Below are 21,073 nucleotides of genomic sequence, written 5' to 3'. Positions count from 1 at the left end.
AAATATGATAAATTAATCTTTAAACAAAGAAATAAATTGAGAAAAAGAAATGATACTATATTATGGTAAATTAAACAAAGAACTAAAAAAACAAAGAAATAATTACCAAAATCAAGTTTATCGATCTCTTCCAAAACATTTTCAATTTGATCCAAATTACCTTATGCCAATCCACATAGCCAATCTTCAGCACAAATAATTGCTTGCACAACCTTAGGAGTCAAAAAACTTGTATATGCATTAAGCACATGTCTATCGGTTCTAAAAGCAAATTCTGAAGCAACTATTGACATGGGAACCGCCAATACATCACAAGTAATAGCAAGAAGAATAGGAAATCTAGACTAATTGAGTTTCCACCATATGAGAACATCAAAGTAAGTATCTTCGGTAACATCGTCATCCACCAGCTCATATTTATCCAATTCCGTTTTCTATTCCTTTAAGCCACTGTTTAACTGGTGCCTCCTAAATGCACCAAATTTTTCCTTAGTAGTTATTGGATCCTTACCACTCAAAACAACAGCACTACCATGCCTAGGGGAAGGCATTAGTTTATTTCGATTTTGAGAGAAACCAAAATCAACAAAACTGGCAATCCCTTGAAACTGATCGAAGTCGACCGGTTATAAGGGAAAACTAGTCAATTGAAACTGACCTCAATTTCAGTCAGTTGTAAATTTTGGTTAGGCTTGGGCTTCAATGGCCTAAAGTTGAAAACTAACCAATCAAGCTCATATTTTTAATTGAAATCAAGCCCATGTTGTTTAAATAGATAGTCTAGTCCATATGATTTATTTTCAAGTAAGAAAAGCAATAAACAAGTAAACACCACATAATTTACTTTTTAGTAAAAAATTAAACACTATACAATTTTTTTAATTGAAAAACAATAGACACCATATTATTTATTTATAAGAATGTATAACCAATAATTTATTTATTTTAAAGAAGCAATAAACACCATATATTAAATTGTCTAACAAAAATATTAAATAAAACAGAAAAAGATAAGGGAAAAAAGATTTCATAAATTGTACATAATATGCAATGCAATTATCCATGATATTAATCTAAATGCAAGAAATACAATATAAATTAATAAATTGTACATACTACAAATTCATAAAGTTAGAAGTTACACAACACAACATAAATAAATAAATTTTAAAAAATGGATTTGATGGACCTTGGACTTCTAACTCCAATTTAGCGATTTTCAAAAACATATTCCTAAAAATGTTAAAATATAAAATAATTAGTATAAATTATTGTGTTAATGAAGTCTAAATTATGCTGAATTGATAATGTTTTTGATGATATATTGCATAATGATTGTGTTTATCTCTTAGTGTAATTGATTAGAGAATATTTTTGATTATCTAAAGGGACCTTATATAGAAGATAAGATTTATTTTAATCATTTAAGGACCTTCCTAAATAATTAAAACAACTCTATGTTACGGCAATAAACCTGAGTCAAAAAGATAGTAATCAGTTAACAGCTCATTTAACCAGTTAATGCAATTCTGGTAGTTAGAAAGGTTCCAAAATAAAAACTTAGTAATTGATTAAGTCCTACTCTAATCAATGAGAATACTTGGTGTGTGAAAAACTATCGCACAGGAATTTTCTTTTAAAAAAAAAAAACTAGGCAAATGGTATGGGACGTCACCCACTCAAAATGTGGGTAACCAATTATTAACTTCCCATAAAAAGACCCTCCACCTACTTAGAGAGTTAGTTATATTGAAAATCAATATCTAGGAGCCTTTAGATTTTCCTTTCTCTACTTTCCTTTGAAACCCGAGAAGCATTAGGAAAGAAAATCCCATGGAAAAAACCTCTATTATCCATAAAATAGCTGAAAAGGGAAAAAGAAAAAGGAAAGCTGCTGATCCTCCATCACATTCCCTTAAGAAGAAAGGAAAAATCAAAGAATCTTCAATAGAGAAGAATAAGGGAAGCAAAAAGAAGGGAACAAAGAACGAGAAATGATCAATGAAAGATAGAGCCCCCACAAGCAAAGGTAGTTATTCATCCTCCCTATTTCGAAATCACTTTCATGCTAATAGGTTTAGAAAGATTAAGAATGCTATAATTTCTTGTGGGAAGTTTTTTGATTAGGCTAGTTTTGGTGATGCTCCTATAGTGAAAGAGGATTTAGAGAATTATTTTGAAATATTGAAACTGAAGTTCATGAGTACATTTGGAGATAGGATGTTCAGCCCCACCTTAGTAAAAGAACTTTACTCTAGCATTACTTTTGACAAAACTAAATTGGAAGAACATGATGAGTTTGCTGAAGATAGCTTAAAGGTGTTTTTAAAAGGTAAAAATTCTCAAATCAGTGCTTAGGATTTAAGAGAATTCCTAAAAACAAAATTTGAAATAAGAGAGTACAAAATGCTTGAGAAATATGATCTAAACCATCTTCAGGAGATTGTAACTGGAAAAAAAGAAAAGTTTCCTACCAAGAGCTATGCTAGTGAGACTAAGAATGCTCAGTTTAAGATTCTCCATTATTTCATAGCAACCATCTTACATGAAAAAAGTAGCAATTTTAGTTATGTGAGTGCATAGGATTTGGGCTGATGGACGCAGCTTTTAATGAAATTCCATTGAATGTGGGGAAACCTTGTTGGGGGATAAAACAAACCTGCTATATGATAACATTCTCACAGCTCTAGTTAGAAAGAAAGGATTTTGGAATGTAAGGTTTCAATATGATCTAACTAGAAACAAGAATCAGGGGATATTTTTAGGGAGTGTGCTAAAGATAGGTTACAAGATTGAAAGAAATAAGTGTATTAAGCTCACAAAAGGTACACTTTTGCCCCCTATAACATGTAGTCCTTCAACACCCTTCACTAGGGTCAACCAACCACCTCTTCGATGTGACATGATGTTTAATGTTCCCATAAGAATTGATGGGAAGTTAACTGATCAAGTTGTGAAGATTACAAAAATTGAAGAAAAACTACAATAGCTTGAAGCCTTGTTACATCAAGCCAAGAAAACAAAATCCCATGAAGCTTTAGCCACTGTTACAAGTCAGTCTAGTGAAATGACTGCTACAAAACAATTTGAAATTCCAATTTTTGATCATGAAAGGGAAACTGGAAAAGAAATGCCTAAAAATGAAGATATGGATAAGAAGAAAATAGGGACTTCTGAAAACAAAGAAGCTGAACTTAAAGAAAAAATTAGGAAAGACCAAACAAAACAAGGTCAAGAAAAAGAAGATGGAAAAGGTGAAAAAGAACTTGAACAAAGAGAAAAAGTAGAGAAAGAACTCCAAAGAGCGAAAGAGCACTCAATTGGTGGAAAAAGTGGTGCAAGTCCTCTTAGAAAATCTGAAGAATACTAGTCTCTGACTTTATCAAAGATATTCTCAAGGAAGATAGGGCTGACCAGGCAAAACAATAAGCAAAGATGCATCAAGAAATTCAGTCAACTCCACAAAAGATAGAACAAACTGCAAGAGAAGCAAATCCAAGCAAGGGTAAAACGAAGCAAATCCAAACAAGGGTAAAGCGAAGAAAATCCAAACAAAGTTTAGCCTCAAGAAGGCTAAAGTTGCTCCTGTTGCAAAGCAAACTACAAGAAAAGGAAGAAAAAATATGGCTACAAAGACAAAAACCTTTAGAATAAAAAAGTCTGTTAGACTGGCACTGACCTCCACTCAAAAGTCCTCTAAACTTGCAGCACCCTAGCCTATCTCATCATTAAACTCCTCATCTGGCTCTTCTCCTAAACCTCTCAATGTTCATTTTGGCACTGACGAATCCTCACTTTCATCTTATTTAGATTAGAACCCTTTTAAATGTTGTCAAAAATAAGGAGAAAAATGAAAGGACAAGAAAATAGGATTAGGAAGTAGAGCTAATAGGAATGCTGAACTCAATCTTTAATTTATGCTTTTATTGTCATTGTTTTGGTATGTTTTTGGTATGTTTTGAACAATGTTTTCTATTGAGCAATGAACCATAGTTGAATGCTTAATGTTTTTTGTTAGAATTGTGTTTGTCCTTATGTGGTCATGGCTGAATACCTCTATGCCCTTACTTTTCATACTTGTACATTGAGATTTTTATTTGGGCACATATTTAAGGGAAGCAACCCCAAATCTGCACATAAATTCCTTTTACATATATAGACATTACACTTTTAATTTAGGAGTATTTTGTTATCATTAAAAAAGAGAGAGAATATTGACTCCATATGTTTTTGATGATAACAAAGCATTCCTTATTCATTAATGTCTAATCTTGTTACTTATGTGTGCAGGATTTGGTTTAATTCTCCTAACAAAATTGGCAATTAAAGGCAAGTCAAGAAGCTTGCTAAATTTAAAGAAGAGTTAATCAGTCAAAGAGGGAAAGATCAAAGTAATGAACAAAAACAGAACCTTAATAACTAATTAACAAGGGACATTAATCAATTAAGGCATGGTTGTGTGATAAACTGAAGCAAAACAGAAATATGTTAATCGGTTAAGAAGTCTGGTTAATTGGTTAGAGCACAAGGTCCTAGTATATTCAAGTGCCAAAAACAAGTTTGAAAATATAGTTGACCATTGAAAAGAGCCAAAATGGAAAAGTTAAAAATTCAAAGATTTTTTAGTTGATTATAGCTTATTTTAATAGGTTATGGTCGAAGGAAGTAAAGCTTCAACCAATTAAACGAAGACTGCTGTGTAAAGAAAAATAAAAACAGAAAGTTATTAATCGGTTAGAGCTTGCCATAACTAGTTAAAAGAAGTTTGTTGAAGAAGAGAATCCTAAAAACAAAGAACTCGTAATCGGTTAAAGCAGAGAACACAGCAATAGGATAGTGCAAGAAAAAGAAGTTGTAATCCGTTAGAGTTGCCTATAACCGGTTAGCCACAGTTTGTCTACCTTTTTTAATTTAAACACTAGAGGATAAAATCATGGCTAGAAGTGCATTAGAGTTGTTTCTAACAGCTAAAAACTACCTCAAACAGAAAAATCTAACTCCTAGATATAAAAAAAGCCCCAACAGTCAAAGAAAAGAGATTTGTTGAGAAAAGAGCTACTTTGAGCAAAAAGCCAAATATTCTTCATTAAAAATACATGTTCTTCATTCCAAATCCAGAAAAAATGTTTGAGCTTGATTGTAATCTGTCCAAACTTGTAAAAGTACTTAGTTGTGCTTTTTTTTTCTTTTTCTTGGGAAATAAAAGTGTAAGAAGCACTCTAAAACTTGTTGTAAAGGATTAGAGCTTGGGTTAAAAGCTCACCTTATAAAAGTTTAATGGGAAGTGTTAATTCCACTGGTTTAGTGAAGTTGGGTTGAAAATCCTTGATTGGGAGATCAAGGTAGTGGATGTCGTTAAGGGGATCGAATCACTATAAATACTCTTGCATTGTCCACTTATTTTTACCTTTCCTTACTTGGTGTCTCATAATATCAACAAGTTCTAGTCCTTCTCTTCATCTAGTTGATTAAGTGCTCTTCAAGCTTTAAAAAGCTTAACAAAAAATTTTTAGTGTTATTCACCCCCCTCTAGCACTTCAACAGGTCCAACATGTAGGGGCAGAACTGAAATAATTTCTAAAATCTAAAGACATTGAGGAATTTGGTGTGTTAAGAGTATGAGAGATATTATTCATATTAAATGACAAATGAGAATCATGAAACAAAGGATAATTAGTGGCATTGGGATGGACAAAATCATAATGTAAGGTATGCATATCTTGTGATTGTGTAAATACAGCAATGTTAGAGTTTGTTTTATGATGCTTAAGAGGAAAAATTCTTTCATGGAAGACTACATCCATGGATATGAATATTGCATGTGTCTTTAAGTCGAATAACTTGTAGCCCTTAAAACCTATAGGATATCTTATAAAAAAACATGTTTTGGCATTATGGTCAAATTTATTTTTGTTTTTTTTGTTTTGTAGAGGCATAGCAAAGACAACTAAAGACTCAAAAATAAGAATAATATGATAACCTTTGGTATAGAATTTCAAAAGGAGTTTTTTCAAATCTACGATTAAAGTATCAATATATTTACTAGATGAATAAATACTTTTCCTTTCTAGATAAAGATATCGTTACATCATGAACATATATCGATACATGTTCATCAAGACACATTTCTAGGTTTCAAGTATTGATACTACATGAACAAGTATCAATACTTTTACTCCAAAATATAGTTTTAAGCCTAAAGCCAAATCTTTTGATTCTCTCTAAGTTCCATCTTTCAAGTACTCATTTGGTGTCAATTTATGTATTTTTCTAAATTATAAATGTGAAAAAAAATGTCATTTAAAAACGTGACATGCTTAACAAGTTAAGTTACAAATTTAACCTTAAGCAAGAGTTGGGGTTTCACATGGATTCATAACATAAGGCCATAAATGCATCAACAAAACTAGACACAAATTGAGTAGGAATTTTGTGAGTGATTTGTGGCCAAACTAGACAATGAATAATCATTGATTCAATGCTTAGTCAACCATACAATTCAGACTAATAGTAACACATTTCACTAAGTGAAGGTTCAAATCTCCCCAAAACCTTTACTTATGCATAAGATTCATAGTATTTGAAAATTTTGAAAATGGAGTGACTATTGGTGTGTTTTCAAAATAAAAAGTTATGTTCCGTAATAAAGTGACTATCGGAAAACATCTCTAATTCAAAAACTATTTCTTTCAATATAAAAAATTGTCTCTTAATAAAGTGACTATTGGAAAGACACTCCTATTCAAAGGTTATGTCTTTCAATATAAAAAGTTGTTTCTTGATAAAGTGATTGTTGGAAAGATACCTCTATTCAAAAGTTATCTTATAAAATGAAAAGTTGTATTTAAAGATAAAGATACGCCTTTATGAAATGTTGTATCTTTAATGAAGAGATACTTACAAGTCTATACAAAAGCTTGTTAGTAACCATTTTGTGATATGAGAAAAAAGTGAGAAAAATTGAACGACAAATTCAAGAAAAGACATAAACACTTTGAGTTTCGGCTGTTTACCAAAACTATCAAAATTCTTTATATTCTACTTATTACATAAGGTAGACTAACTGTAAGGCAAGATGACTTTGCAATCCTTTGGTAATGTCTAGTGAATCCAAATCTTATGCCCCCAATTGGTGCCCCATTCTGTGCCCCTTCTTTGACAAAGTGACACGTGTTTATTTTTTCAATTACTAATTAATACATATTTGGATTTAATCTTTTTATCTTTTCTTTTTTTCACATTTCCTCTTTTCTCTCACAAAACGATTGTTCCTCCATATCAGTAAGCTGATAATGCCTTTTCGCATAAAATTTACTAGTTGATATTGCGATAAAAGATACAATTTGGTATCTATCGGATCTGCGAATTAAACCAACAATAGTTGGCAATTATATCATCATCCCTCCTTGCTAATCTCCCTTACAACCACCCAATTTGAGCTTCAGGAACTGATAATAAAACTTTTTGGAAGAGACAGGTGTGGAGAATTAAGATAAGAGAAAAGAAGGAATTTATTTATTTAGGACTTATAGGCAGCAGAATAGAAGAGAAAGTGGAAAGAGAAAGGGATTGCTAAGCTTGAGAGCAGAATTTGGGTTTTGCCCTTTTTTTTTCACTTTTTTAATGATCTTTTAACAAAATTTGATCCCTTTCTTTATTATACTGAGAGTAGAATTTGGGTTTTGCCCTTTCTTTGTTTTCCTTCCTTTTTATTGGTCTCAAAGTAAAATCTGATCTCTTATTTTGTTATCCTAAGAGCAGAATTTAGGTTTCTGTTGTTTTTTTCACAGCAAAAGAAAATCTTATTTTGCATCGATGAAGATCGTAAAAGACAAGTTCATGTTTTTCTTGTCAAAACAAACAAGCAGAAGATTACCAATTATGAAATATTTGCCGATAGAGGAAGAAAAGAGGAAATAAGAGATAAAAAATTAAATCTAAACATGTAATAATTGGTAATTAAAAACATAGACATGTGTCGCTTTGTCAAAGAATGGGTACAAAATGGGGCACGGATTGGGGCAGAAGATTTGTATTCATGTCTAGTGGCCTAATCTTGTAAGTACGAGACGAATTTAGATATTGGTTTCATTATATCTCTGAAGCTATTTGCATAATTTCCTTTTTGTATACCAAGTAGTAAGAGTAAAATAAATTTTAAAAACAGTGACTACCATAGCATGCCTTTAAGTCAATTTTGTTGATTTTCTTCAAATTCCAAAAACCCCATTATTTCAACATAATATAGACAAAGTGTTGTCTCAACCAACTTTTATATATGTTTCTAAAAATCTAAACATTCTGAAAGGAAAGAAAAGACATACTTCTCCAAACTAAACAAATCAACTTTTGATTTCTCAAATAATTTTGCAAGTAAAATTTTCTTAAAAAATCTCTTTGCATAATAAAAAACCATATATTTATACTTAAATAAAAGTTAAAGATGGTATTTTTTTTTTAATTCTTCTTTTCTTCCTAATTTTAACTATTCTATATTACTTAGGAACTCCAAAATGATTTAGTTGTCTTTTCTCCAAATCAATTACTACTTAATATGGTCGTGCATTACTGAATAGTGGAAGTGTTAAGTGAAGGATTAAAGCATTGTACAACCCAATAGACAACATTATACTGGGTGAAGAAATATTACAAGAGCAAGACATTTTCGAGAATTCTAAGTTTAGAGATTTAGTACTTATGTTTGTTTGAGTGATCACTCAATTATCTTTAAAATTTACATTGATAAGAAATGATTCAGTTATTATATTTAAATTTTAACAGAGAGTAAAAGCAGAATTAATATAAACTAAAAAGATTGGTTTTTAATATACCCTCAAAGTGTGGTAGTGTTGCTACATAAATCTTACCTCGAATTTTAGATTCGTGAAAATAAAAAATTAATAAAATTTTGTTTGTCAAATTTTTTTGAAAAATGAAGTAAATCATATTTGTCATACGTATTTAAAGATTTTTTTTCTAAAAGAAAATATTGAAGTTTAAAACTTGAGACTTTAATCTAAACTCTGGAGTTCCAAATAATTATAAAAAAACAACATAATACAATTTAATAAATTATGTTTATATTGAGAAGTGTCCTTTTGAAGATCAAAAACATCTTCATATCATGAAAGCTATTATGAAACCTAAAATATATAACATTCAAAAGCAAAATAATTAATTGTCAATATTTAAATCATTTACACTATTAATAAAGCACACGTTATTATTTTATTATTAAATAAATTTAAAAATTTTAAAGTTTTTAAAATTTATAAATTTAAGAGCAAACTTGGTTCTTTAACAATGGCATCGGTTTGATATCATAATTTGCACCATCGTTTGAAGGGCTAATAACATACATATTTGGTGTTTGAATTATAATCAAATTCTCAATTTGTTATTTAAAGAATAAAAATTTGTAATTAAGTAATTGAACTAATTAATTTGCTTCAATTTATCATTTGCACACTAAACAACACTGTCATCAATTTATCGATTTATCAATTAATTACATACATATTTGGTGTCTGATGCTTCCAATAAAATTGTGAGACGTGTTATGTTTTTATTGACTATTTTTAAGCATGTCGTCCTTTTAACTAATGATGTTAATCTCATGTATAAATTGATGGACAGAACTAAGTGTTTAATTGTGAATTTTTAAATTTTAGATATCATATTAAAAATTTAACTATAACTCAAATACCAAATGTTTAATGAATCCTTATTTGATCATAACTCATAAATTATTTTCTCCATTGTTAATAATTTTAAGATTAAATATATATACATATAGGTGGTAAATAATTAAATTTTTTTAGTACAATATAAAACATGATTGACTCTAGAATTTTATCATGCACGCAAATAAAGTCAAATGGGCAAACAAATTAATATAGAGAATGTTTGTATCATAATTGAATCATGTTTATAAAAACATTAATTACATGTTAAATATTTCCTATGAGCTAAGTTTTCATCTTCAAGACGAGAAGGGAAATTTACCTTCGCTCAAAGTTCAAACGTGTGATAAAAAATGCAAAAAGAGAGGAAAAAATGAAGGGATAGAAGAAGAGAACAAGTGTGGAAATAGGTAGGTGATCATGGCGGAACCCAAAATAATCTTCTAGCAAAGAAGCTATGGTTCTGGTTTCAGTAAATACCATAATTTTATCATTCACATCTCCATATTGTGAAGTGAGCAAACAATTTAATGTCCAAGATGTAGGCATTGCATAATACAACCAGATCCACCACCTTGGTATTTTCTGCAGAAAAAATCAACAGAATCCAAGTAAAACATCTCAGCCGTACTCTCTTTATTATGTCTCAGCATGTCAAGTTTTGGTCATATCATTATGAATTATAAAGGGTATTTCAAAATTGTGTATGAGGATTATATAGCTTACCAGTTGAGGAATGAGAAAGCCAGAGAAAAGATTAAGCATTGGGTAGCAGACAGAGGTTAAAGCTCCAGCTATTGCAACATCTGGTGTCAATGAGACAAGCAGCATTCCTAGAAAATTGAAGTACAGCAGTGTAGAGAACATGGCATAGAAGTACCAAAACAACTTATATGCTGTCCCATAGTACCCTATCATACTGTATGTGATGATCACAAACACAATCGCTTGGCTAAATAGATAGGGAACCTCAATTGCCACCTGCAAAATCACTTGAGGGTCACATATAAACTGAACTAATTGATTCATTCAAAAAAGAAATCAATAAACAAGTCAACTTGTCATCAATTAAAATGTACCTGTGCAAGGGCATAAACCCACGAAGAGTACATCCCTGCAAATCTTTCTCGGTACATAACAATTCTCTCTGTTGCCACAAATGGTTGAACAGAAGAGCCGCTATTCGTTCCCAGGAAAATCACAGCAGCATACATTGAACCAAACATGTTGAATAAATTCTGCTGGTTATTTCTGCGGAATTCAAGAAGGGGTTAACTGTCTGCAACAATACTACCCATAAAAATAATGATTCCTTTACAAATTTGGCGGACTTACATTTTCGTTCCCTGGTTCCAAAATAGTGTACCTAAGGTAAAAGATATTACAGTAGTATGCAAGAGACGCATCAAGTTGTATGAAGGACTTCTCCAATAAGATAAATGTAGTTTCCATAGGCAATATTTGAACTGCCCCCAACAGTTTTGGGAATATCGGGTTGGGAAATGCACATCTCTTGAATCAGGAGGTGGAGCACTCAAGTGCCTTACAAGCTCTTTGTTGCTCCTACCAAAAAAAAAGGTTCATTTGCAAGTTTAAAAATATCCTCAAATACTACTGTTAAATACGATGGCTTCTCTACTAGTTAAAACATCCTAGCTATTTGATAATATGCCATTAGTTAATTGAAAAAAAAATGCTACAAAATTATGAATGAGATCATTAAACAATGGAACCAAATAATTGGCACATGGAAAATTTTTAACTGAACCCGTTACCATGCTTTCAATTAACAAAATGAATAAGATTGGCAAATGGATGAGAACAGGCTCCTTGGTTCCTGGTTCCACTTTGCAAAATACCAGAATCACTGACTGTTCTAATTAAACTCACTCATATAGGGCAGAGCTCTTGTAAATTTTGGCCAAATCAATCCCAAGCTCAGCCTCTACAGAAGTTGAAGTGACCTCTAGCATCCATGTTGCCGGGTTACAATTATCTTTAATTTTGGGCACCCCAGGTATACTCTGTCAGTAAGAATTCGAAGAATAGAAGACAAGTAAAAATCATCTTTCGGAAGCAAATTTGTTTAGACTATATATATCAGGGAACGGAAAGGGAAACTGACCTCAAAATATTCTATAACCCTTCTTGAATGCTGTCCTAATGGTCCAAAGTAGATTAAACTCCCACCAGTTTTCAGAAAAATCAACTGCAATGAGAATAACAAGAATATGAAAGAGAACTCTGGTTTTGAACTTGTTTATGATAGCAAGAAAACAATGATCCAAAGAATTCAAGCCTCAAAAATGGATTTTAACCTCATCAAATGCTTCAAATATGTCAATGCTCGGTTGGTGGATCGTGCAAACAATTGTTCTACCTGTATCAGCTACATTCTTCACAGCACGCATGACAATGGCTGCAGCTCTTGCATCCAAACTTGAGGTAGGTTCATCCATGAAAATTATGGAAGGATTGGCAACGAGTTCCACAGCTATTGTAAGCCGTTTACGTTGCTCAGTTGATAGACCACTATGACCAGGTATGCCAACTAAAGCATCCTTGACTTCATCAAGTTCAATGGTCTCAATAACTTCTTTCACAAATTCCTACAAAATCCATTAAAGCAGCTTTAAGACATATTATCTCAAATTTTGATAGCAAAATATTAGTAATTCTTGCACCTTTGGAGTCTTACAGTTTTAATTTTTGAGTCGCTACAAGCAGGAAGACGCAGCCAAGCAGAAAAAATCAAAGATTCTTTTACTGTGATTTGTGGAGAATGTATATCAGTTTGTTCACAATACCCTGATATCCTTGCAAACGTTTCTTGAACCTTAGGGTAACCACCAACTCTGATTTCCCCTTCTATGCAGCCTATAGTTTTTCTTCCTGCAAGAACATCAAGAAGAGTAGTTTTTCCTGCTCCACTAGGGCCCATCAGTGCTGTCAGAACACCAGGCCTAACCACTCCTGTAATATCTGAAAGGAGTTGAAGCGTCTTCTGAGAATATCCTCGTTTTCTCATTTCCTAAGAGCAAATAGAAAATAATGCACCAATGATCAATCAGTGTCGTTTCATCCAATGGCTCATTAGTCATGATATTTAGCAATTGTTGATGAATTCTTAGGTTCAAGTCTCACCAGTCACCTCAAATGAGCTCCTTCTGACTTAAAAACTTATGTTAGAGTTTCTCCATGGTTTTATGTAAGTTGATTATGCATGTGTGTTGATAACTCTATTTTATAGAGTTATCATACAATTTTGTGGAGCATGAATTGTACTTATTCTTTTAATTTTCAGCATAGTTCTTACCAAATTTTCATACTTTTTAGTAGGAGTTAATTTTTAGGATGTTTAGTGTCATGAAGGCATTTTAATCTTCATTTGTGTTACCAAGACTCCCCTCAATGCAACCTTTGATAATTCAACTTTTCTTTGATTTTGAAGGAATGGTGGCTGAAAGTGAAGCTGAAGAATGGACCTCATCAACTCTGCACTTGGTGGCTTAAAGGAGGAGAGCATGGTGGCTTAAGGATCAAAGCTGCAGCAACAAATTGTCCAGGCAGAAGGATTTTCGTTGCAGCGAGAACAGAGCACAAAGAAGCAGGAGGATTTTCGTTGCAGCGAGAATCCAATCTCACTGCAGCGAAAATGAGGAACTTATCAACACCATGCCAGATCAGCTTTAGCTCGCTGCAGCGAAAATCCAATCTCGCTGCAGCAAGAACATGTCAGAGAAGAGGAATATTCTGGGCTCGAGATCCTAGGTCAAGGCTGAATGAGGGGGACTATAAATAGAATTCTTTGGCACAGAAAAACAGGAGATGGGGCGGAGACATTTTGGCAAGAAGAGCTGCAACAAAACGGGAAAAGAAGGAAGATTCAAAGGGGAGGAGATTTTAAAGCTGCAACAGACTATTTTTCTCTCTCTCTCTCTCTAGATTTGAAGCTTCCTCTCTCTCTCATTTTGTAAAATTATGCTCTTTCTTCTATATTGTGTACTCTATTTCTTTGAAATGTTGAGCTAAACGCATTTACCCAGGATTATGGTTCACTTTATTAATTAGTTGCGATATTGGTTGGTTGGTTGTTTATTCTTAATGCAAATCTTGATGTTTATTCAAGCTGGAATCTTTTGTTCATTTAATTGATTGATCACCAATTAATTGAGTTTGAGTATTTGGATGAAACTTGAAAAAGTTTATCTAAATTAGACTTAGGCTTGAGTAGAGTGTGTTCAAAACACTAAAAATGAATGTTGGTGCTTTGATGTGTAGTTAGGGTGGACACACAACTAATTGCCACACTTAGTTATTTAGGACTTCTTTAACTTAAAGTTATTTGTTTCCTATAGACATATAAAGAGGCAAACAGATTAGGCAAGTGTGCAATACCTTGATAGAGGATTACACATAACTTAAGATCCTAGACTAATATCAAATTCCATTAAGATTAAATAACTAACCAAGACCAATTCTAATTGAAGTAATAGAGGACACCATAATCCTAGGTTAATAGACCATTGATTCCATTTCCATTTATTAATTGCATTACTTAGACTAGATTTTGTTAACTAGTTTACCTTTTCTATTTAGTCATAGTCCAAAAATTTTTTTCTTGGATAAGGTTAGCTTGTGTCAATTTTGGTAATTAGTAGCAATTATTAGACCAACTCCTAGAGGTTCGACATCCCACTCATCACTTATTACTTGTCACGACCGTGTACACTTGCACGAAGTCTTTGTTAGTAATTTACATTCAATTTAAGCATATCTGCTTATTGCATAGGCAGGATTATTATTATTTTTAGCTAGCAACATGTGTGAGTGAGACAGAGACAGAGTATGTGCTCTATAACTTCAAATTTATACAAAGGGCAGATTTATGTGATTACCAGAGGTGTGTCAACATAGTATTGCACATTCTGAAATGTTAATGTTGAGGGATCAAAAGGTAATACCGTCCTCCCTGCGATAGACACAAAGCAAACATGAATATGGTTCAAATGAGCTTTCAAAAAGCAGTGAGTTGAGGAAATAAAGAAAACGAATGAACCTTTAATAGATCCTTCTTTATTACAGGAATGTGAAGAGCTAGACACATTTTCCCGATAGGCACCCTTAAGAGAATCTCTTTTCCTCATTTTGGAAAGCCATTCATGTGAAATAACAACTCGAGAAGATCCAGGGGCTGAATGTGTTTAAACGAGTGAAAATGAATAACCATGTATTTCTCTTCTTCTTGAGCTACAATGAAGCAAAATGGGAAACTGAACAAGATGAAAATGAACCTACGCTTCAAGAAACTTAAGGCTAAAGTAAATCCAATGTTCCAAACTAAAGCAATCCCAAGTAAGGCACCAAATGATATCCAGAAAAAATATTCATCAAAGTAAAATCCATGGCTTTTTAGTGTCTCTTTTCCAATTGTAGCATTCATTGCTTGGACCTGCAAAATAAACAAACAATCAGAGGCACACACTGGGCAGATTACAATGAGAAACAGATTATATCCTTAAGAGGAATGAGAAAAATGAATGAAGTTAGAAGCATGGATTCAACTCTCAGAGGATCTCCCTTTGTCTCTTTGTTCAGATACAGGTATTTCATTGTGGAAAAGGGTCTAGTCGGATTCAGAGCCATACCCTGTAATAATCTAAGATTCTATTCTGGTAGTGTTGTGGTCTAACAGATACCTATTTTTCTCTTAATAAATTAAATTTTCTTTTCGAAAACTAGTTTGGGTGAAATTCGAAGTATAATTAGTAAGCATTCATTGAGGGAAGCATCTATTTTCCATGATATCTGGCCCTAATCTGCCCTTGAGAGCCTAGTCTATGTCATTGATATCTCTCACCAAATCTTAGAATTCTCATTGATAATTTTATAACTACCTGCAAAATATTAAACAATAGTATTGGATGTCAAGAACTAAGATGTGGAAAGTTGTTTGATGGTGAAAGCAATCAAAATTGCTGAAAACTGACTAACTAAAAATAAGCAGTGAATGGGAACGGTTATGGTATGCCCTGGCAAATAAAATTACTTTGACATCAATTACAGATGTACAAAAGTTTTGAAAGCAGGTGATTGGTATAATGAGTAATTAAGGGTTGGAAAATTAGAATATAATCAAATACCTTCTGCCATCGTGGAGCATGAAATTCATTGCCGGAGAGCCCTATGGTTGCATATGTGAGAGGGGAAACCCAGAATACCCACCTCAACCAGCTTGGCATGGATGCTGCAACCAAGAAAATAGATTAAATCATCCTCTTTTACTATACAATCCGGGAAGCAAAATGGACTGGAGATGAGAAGAACGTTACATTGTGGAATGATGAAGCCACAAAATATCAATTGTAAGAAAAGTATAAGAGTACCAACTGCTACAGAACAATCCATAGTTTGAAAGACAGAGGCCAAGAAACGAAACATGGATGCCGATGATACTTGCACAGCAAAATACATAGCGAACTGGCGGAAGAACCTGAAGAAGAGGACACAAGAAACCCTGAGCATAAATTCTTGACGGTGTAGTATTAAATAAAACTATTCCTAAGAAACTTACCTCCCAACTTCAGGGCTGTACCCCATGACATAATAAGTAAGAGATGTCCAAACCAGGGATTGGATAAATGAAATAGGAATCTTTAAAACAATAGCTGGAATTGCATAAGCCCAAGCTGGGTAAAAGCACAACATTTTCTGTTTATAGAAAATTGAGAGTCTTGAAACAGTCATGTGCAGCTCAGGAAACTCATCAACGATAAGTATCAAGAGTGCGTAAAACAGTGCTCCCAGGTAGTAATTTGCATGAAGTATATCAACATTCATCCCCGTCCTGAGAAACATTGTCATTGTCACAAATGCAATGATAACAAGCTGCCAAGAAAAAACAGAAGGTGAATGTTACTGTTATTTTTATTTTAACTACATCCACAAGCACAACTTATGTAAGAAACTAAATTAGTCTACTAGGTACATTATCTCCGATTTATGTTTCCAAATCAAAGCAGAGATCAAAAAAACAAAATAAAATATAAAGCAAAGTCCTAACCTGAATTACTTTGAAAATATAGAAAAATGAGTTCCTGCTCATGAGGAGAAGTTCTCTTGACATGCAAGCTTTAAAGATTTCCCATTTGGAAACAGAGTGCTCATTAAAGGAAAGAGCATTCTTATTGCATTGAGATTTATCATATGGTCCCAAGAGATCCTTGTCTATCATCTCCCCCAAAGGAGATGCTCTAAATTTCCCGGAGAACATATCAACAGAAATGAAGGAGTAGGGTAACTCGGTATTGTACCAGTACTGCGCTTGATCTTTCCTTGATATGACCTGCACAGTCAAAGAACTTCATGTTGGAGAAATAAGACAAATACTCTGGCAAAAGAAAACAACAAGAAATCATGAACTGGTTTTAACTTTCCTCTTGAAGGAAGTCTACAATCCCTTTCCTTTGAGGACATCTAAAGCCACAACTTTCAAAGAATTCAAGAATGTGATCACGTGGTCCATGATATAAAATTTTCCCTTCAGCCATTAATATGATATCATCAAAGAGATCAAAGGTTTCTGGTGCAGGCTGAAGCAGTGAGACCAACAAAGTTGCATCTGTGACATGCACCAGCTGCTGAAGACAAGCAACAATTTGGAATGCTGTGGAACTGTCAAGGCCATTGGTTATTTCATCCATAAACAAAGTTTTTATGGGGCCAACAATGATCTCCCCTGAGCAATTTGGATACAGTGTTGTGATGTTAAAATAAATCTCAGAATAAGATTTAATTGCTAAATGCTAAACTATTCAACATTATTCCAAGTATGAAGAAATTATTGAATTCCATTATTTGTGATTAAAACATCACTACCTGTAGTCAACCTTTTCTTCTGACCACCAGATATACCTCTTCTTAGGACATCTCCAACTATTGTTCCAGCACAAATATCAAGTCCAAGAATCTGCACACCAATGAATTAAAAATAGAAGATCTTTTAGCAATAGCCTAAAAGAGCTAGCAGTTACAAGTTGTGCATTACAAGTGGAAGCAAGCTATAAGCTTGTCAACAAGAATTACTTTTAGTATATAGTCAGTTTGAAGAGTTCCTCTAAGCCCTTTCACAGACGTTGCCTGTATAACCAAAACATAGTTAATGGATATTATATATACATTATCTATCCAAGAGCATTAAGCAAGAACATCACTACATTTAAAAATTCCTTGTTCTTAGCAAACAATAAAAATGCAGCTTCTCAAACTGGTATGGAGATCAAATCAGATTTATTGACTGGAAAAGGATGTTGGATGCTCAAGGTACCTTCATGTAAGTATCAATATCTGGATCTGGAACAATTCCTGCTTGCTTCTCCCTTTTGCTGACCTCCATCATAATCTCTTCATTACCATAAAACAGGTTTTCTTATCTTCATTGTTGGTACACCATTTGGTGTCTAAGGCTAATTAAGTTACCAAGTAATTAGGTTGAGCTCTAGGAAAATGTACCTTCTCGGCTTCCTAAACCCTGACAACGAGCTGAAAAGTCAAGTGTTTCCCTTACTGTCATCTCAGGAATGTGCAAGTCATCTTGACTTATATACGCTGATGTTTTCTGGGGAACAAATGCTTCTAGTTTGTATCCATTGTAAGAAACTTCCCCAGTGACCTATTGAAAGCAAAAAAGACGAAGAGTCTTCAAATGAGGTAAAATCTGAATTAGAGGAACTGAAGTAAGTTTAACTTATATGATCAGGTTGTAGTTTTTCATTTCTACTGTAATTTCAAATCGAACTACGTCTCAGTGACCTTCGGGCTTCGACAAATTAGGCAATCATATATGCATTCATAAAACTAGGAAAAAAAGCAACGTAGATGATACGGTTACCTCATACCTTAAGGGACTTGTTTAGATTCCCTGAAAGTGCCTTTAACAGCGAGGTCTTCCCACATCCAGGAGGACCAAGCAGCAAAGTCATCCTGCAAAAAGGCTGATCTCATTATTACTTAAACAAGTTTTATTTTTAAAAATGCATATCCTCCTTCAATGGGAAGCAGTCTAACTAAGAAGAAAACTAAAGAAAGATATGATAGATCACATCAAAGAGTCTCAGAGCTAACTTAAAAGAAATAGCATACCTTCCGGGCTTTATGATGCCGCTAATATTGTTAATAATGCTTATCTTTGCTTGTTTTGACTTTGAACGAAACAGCTTCACTGCAGGGTACTGCTCAAAAACACAACCCGAAGATAATATTATAGAGTATGCTGCATTGATCTTGTAAAAAACACTTTGGAAAATGCTACATCTTTTTTATACTAACAGAAAGCGTGCTTTGAATATAGTTCCACAACGTCGGCAGAGGCTCCCCGTGAATCACATCGCATTCGGCTTCCACGCATAGATTTCTATATCTCACCTCCACCGTGGGCAATTTTACACCAACCCTGCAAAACCAGTATAGGTTATTCTTCGTTTAGGTGCCTTTCGCTCTTTACTGTTTGATGACCTCTCCCCTCATATATCCCACCATTCAAAACCTGAAACTTTCTAGTTGGAGCCGCAAGTTTTTATCAGTCTCCTGATCCAAGAAAATGAAATGAAAAAACAAAATAGTTCACCTGTCTAATCTTTTTCTAATCTTCTGCAACAACTGAAGGTTATCTTTCTCGATGTTTTTGATTAGCTTCTCTATGAAGACATGGCGTTCCTGATCTCCAAGCTTGCTAATATCTACCTGTGCATTTCCTTCACCAAACGTTGCTACATTGGCATCATCTGTTGAAGAAGAACTTGATGCCATTGCCAACTCAACTTCTTGCGACTCCAACTGATCATTGTCACGGCCCATATTAGTCATATTGATCAATATATATGATTCCAATACTTTCGACCTTGCAAAACTATCGGAGGAGTCACATGTTTTAACCGTAAGGAATGAAGATGGATGAAGCTATTGAAATTATATTGGTTTCTTTCCAAAAATACACCTCCTAAATAAGGTATTTTTATAAATAATTTTTCTATAATTTTAATGATTTTTAGTCAAGAAAAATTAATTTTAGACAAAATTACCATTAATAAAACCAATTCATATGTTTAGATCCGCGCCTTAAATTGACTCACATCTTTTGAACTTTACTTGTCAGACCATTCATCTCTAGAGAATTTTTAATCAGAAAGAAAAACTTTTAAGTATTTTGAGTAATTTGAAGTTGTTTTTGATACACGAAGAAACACCTTTGAGCGTTTTGAGCATTTTAAGCATTTTGAAGTGATTTTTTATATATTAAGAAAAACCTTTGAGTATTTTTCATCAATTAGGCATATTCGTTAATTATATTGTTAAATGAAATATGGTGTGTTGTTTGTAGTTGTTGACTTTGTTAAATAGAATTCAGTAGTTTTGATGGTTTTTAAGCATTACGTAATCGGTTTTTAGATATTGTGTGACTAGTTTTTAAATATTACATGATTAGTTTTTAAACATTATATAATTGATTTTTAGGTATTGGTGACTAGTTAGTAAGGCATTGCGTGACTGTTTAGTAAGGCATTGCGTGACTAGTTTTTAGGTATTGTGTAACTTTGGCATTGCCTAAAAATTAGTCACACAATGTCTACAATTTAATCACACAATGCCTAAAAATCAGAGATGCAATGATTAAGTCACGCAATGTCTATAAATCAGTTTTACAATACCTAAAAATCAATGGCACAATATCTTAAAAAAAGTAATGCAATACCTATAACTAATTGATTTGCTTACTCGCGATCATATTTAAGTTGTTAAAGTCATACGGTGTTCTAATTTATAGATATGTCTAATTAATTTCAACCTCTCAACTTTGGAGTTTTATGAATATAAACCAATAAACCGAAGAACCTAAAACACATACTTTGATATCATCTCTGCTATTTGGGATACTGAAAAAGAGTTAGATGGCGAGATGGAAAGTATTTGGTAAGAGAGAGAAATCGGGATTTAAATTTAAATTTTTATTTGGATGGCAAGATAAAGAAAACTAAAACTATTTTAATTCGTGTAAAATTGTTTAAAGGGCATTGTTGTCCAGTCATGTCAAAAATTAACTAAATATAACTAAAATTATAATAAATGAAATTTTTGAATTGAGCTTATAAGGAAGGTTATCTCTCATAATTTTCTCAATTATTTTGATAGCTAAATTATTATTTCAAATTGACGGGATGCTCAAAAGAGTAATATAGATATATATATATATATATATATATATATATATATATATGGGTTCTTTTCAAAAATACCCCTCATACATAAAATGTTTTTTAAAATAGCCCTATCTATAATTTTAATTATTTTTAGTAAAGAGAAATTAATTTTAGACAATTTTATCCTTAATGAAA

The 21,073-nt window shown here is 32.8% G+C and overlaps 1 protein-coding gene across 1 annotated transcript; it reads right to left on the bottom strand.

Moving 5' to 3' along the window:
• Positions 1-9,998: 9,998 nt before the first annotated feature.
• Positions 9,999-19,551, bottom strand: LOC18589046 (pleiotropic drug resistance protein 3-like). Its single transcript, XM_088809814.1, has 24 exons — positions 19,309-19,551; positions 19,011-19,134; positions 18,825-18,913; positions 18,581-18,665; positions 18,195-18,354; positions 18,010-18,086; positions 17,769-17,822; positions 17,562-17,652; positions 17,122-17,421; positions 16,747-17,030; positions 16,258-16,571; positions 16,016-16,176; positions 15,827-15,930; positions 14,982-15,135; positions 14,743-14,877; positions 14,582-14,655; positions 12,382-12,714; positions 12,002-12,292; positions 11,809-11,892; positions 11,574-11,707; positions 11,019-11,246; positions 10,763-10,934; positions 10,410-10,664; positions 9,999-10,268 (listed from the first exon to the last, which is right to left on the bottom strand). The coding sequence occupies exons 1-24, from the start codon at positions 19,545-19,547 to the stop codon at positions 10,002-10,004; spliced, it is 4,209 nt and encodes a 1,402-aa protein (XP_088665940.1). The 5' UTR covers positions 19,548-19,551; the 3' UTR covers positions 9,999-10,001.
• Between the last annotated feature and the right edge of the window lie 1,522 nt (positions 19,552-21,073).

This window comes from Theobroma cacao, chromosome 9 (genome assembly GCF_053813885.1).
Source record: "Theobroma cacao isolate CCN51 chromosome 9, ASM5381388v1, whole genome shotgun sequence".
In the NCBI taxonomy this organism is placed as follows: domain Eukaryota; kingdom Viridiplantae; phylum Streptophyta; class Magnoliopsida; order Malvales; family Malvaceae; genus Theobroma; species Theobroma cacao.
This window is presented reverse-complemented; position numbering and strand designations above follow the sequence as displayed.

What these genes read in the sequence shown, in the direction of transcription:
- LOC18589046 (XM_088809814.1), bottom strand. Translation starts at nt 19,547, where the DNA reads ATGACTAATATGGGCCGTGACAATGATCAGTTGGAGTCGCAAGAAGTT. An exon ending in GATTGTAGACTTCCTTCAAG is followed by an intron (nt 17,031 to 17,121) that starts AGGAAAGTTAAA and finishes CTTTGACTGTGC; the next exon opens with AGGTCATATCAAGGAAAGAT. An exon ending in GCTTTCTCATTCCTCAACTG is followed by an intron (nt 10,269 to 10,409) that starts GTAAGCTATATA and finishes TTTTTTCTGCAG; the next exon opens with AAAATACCAAGGTGGTGGAT.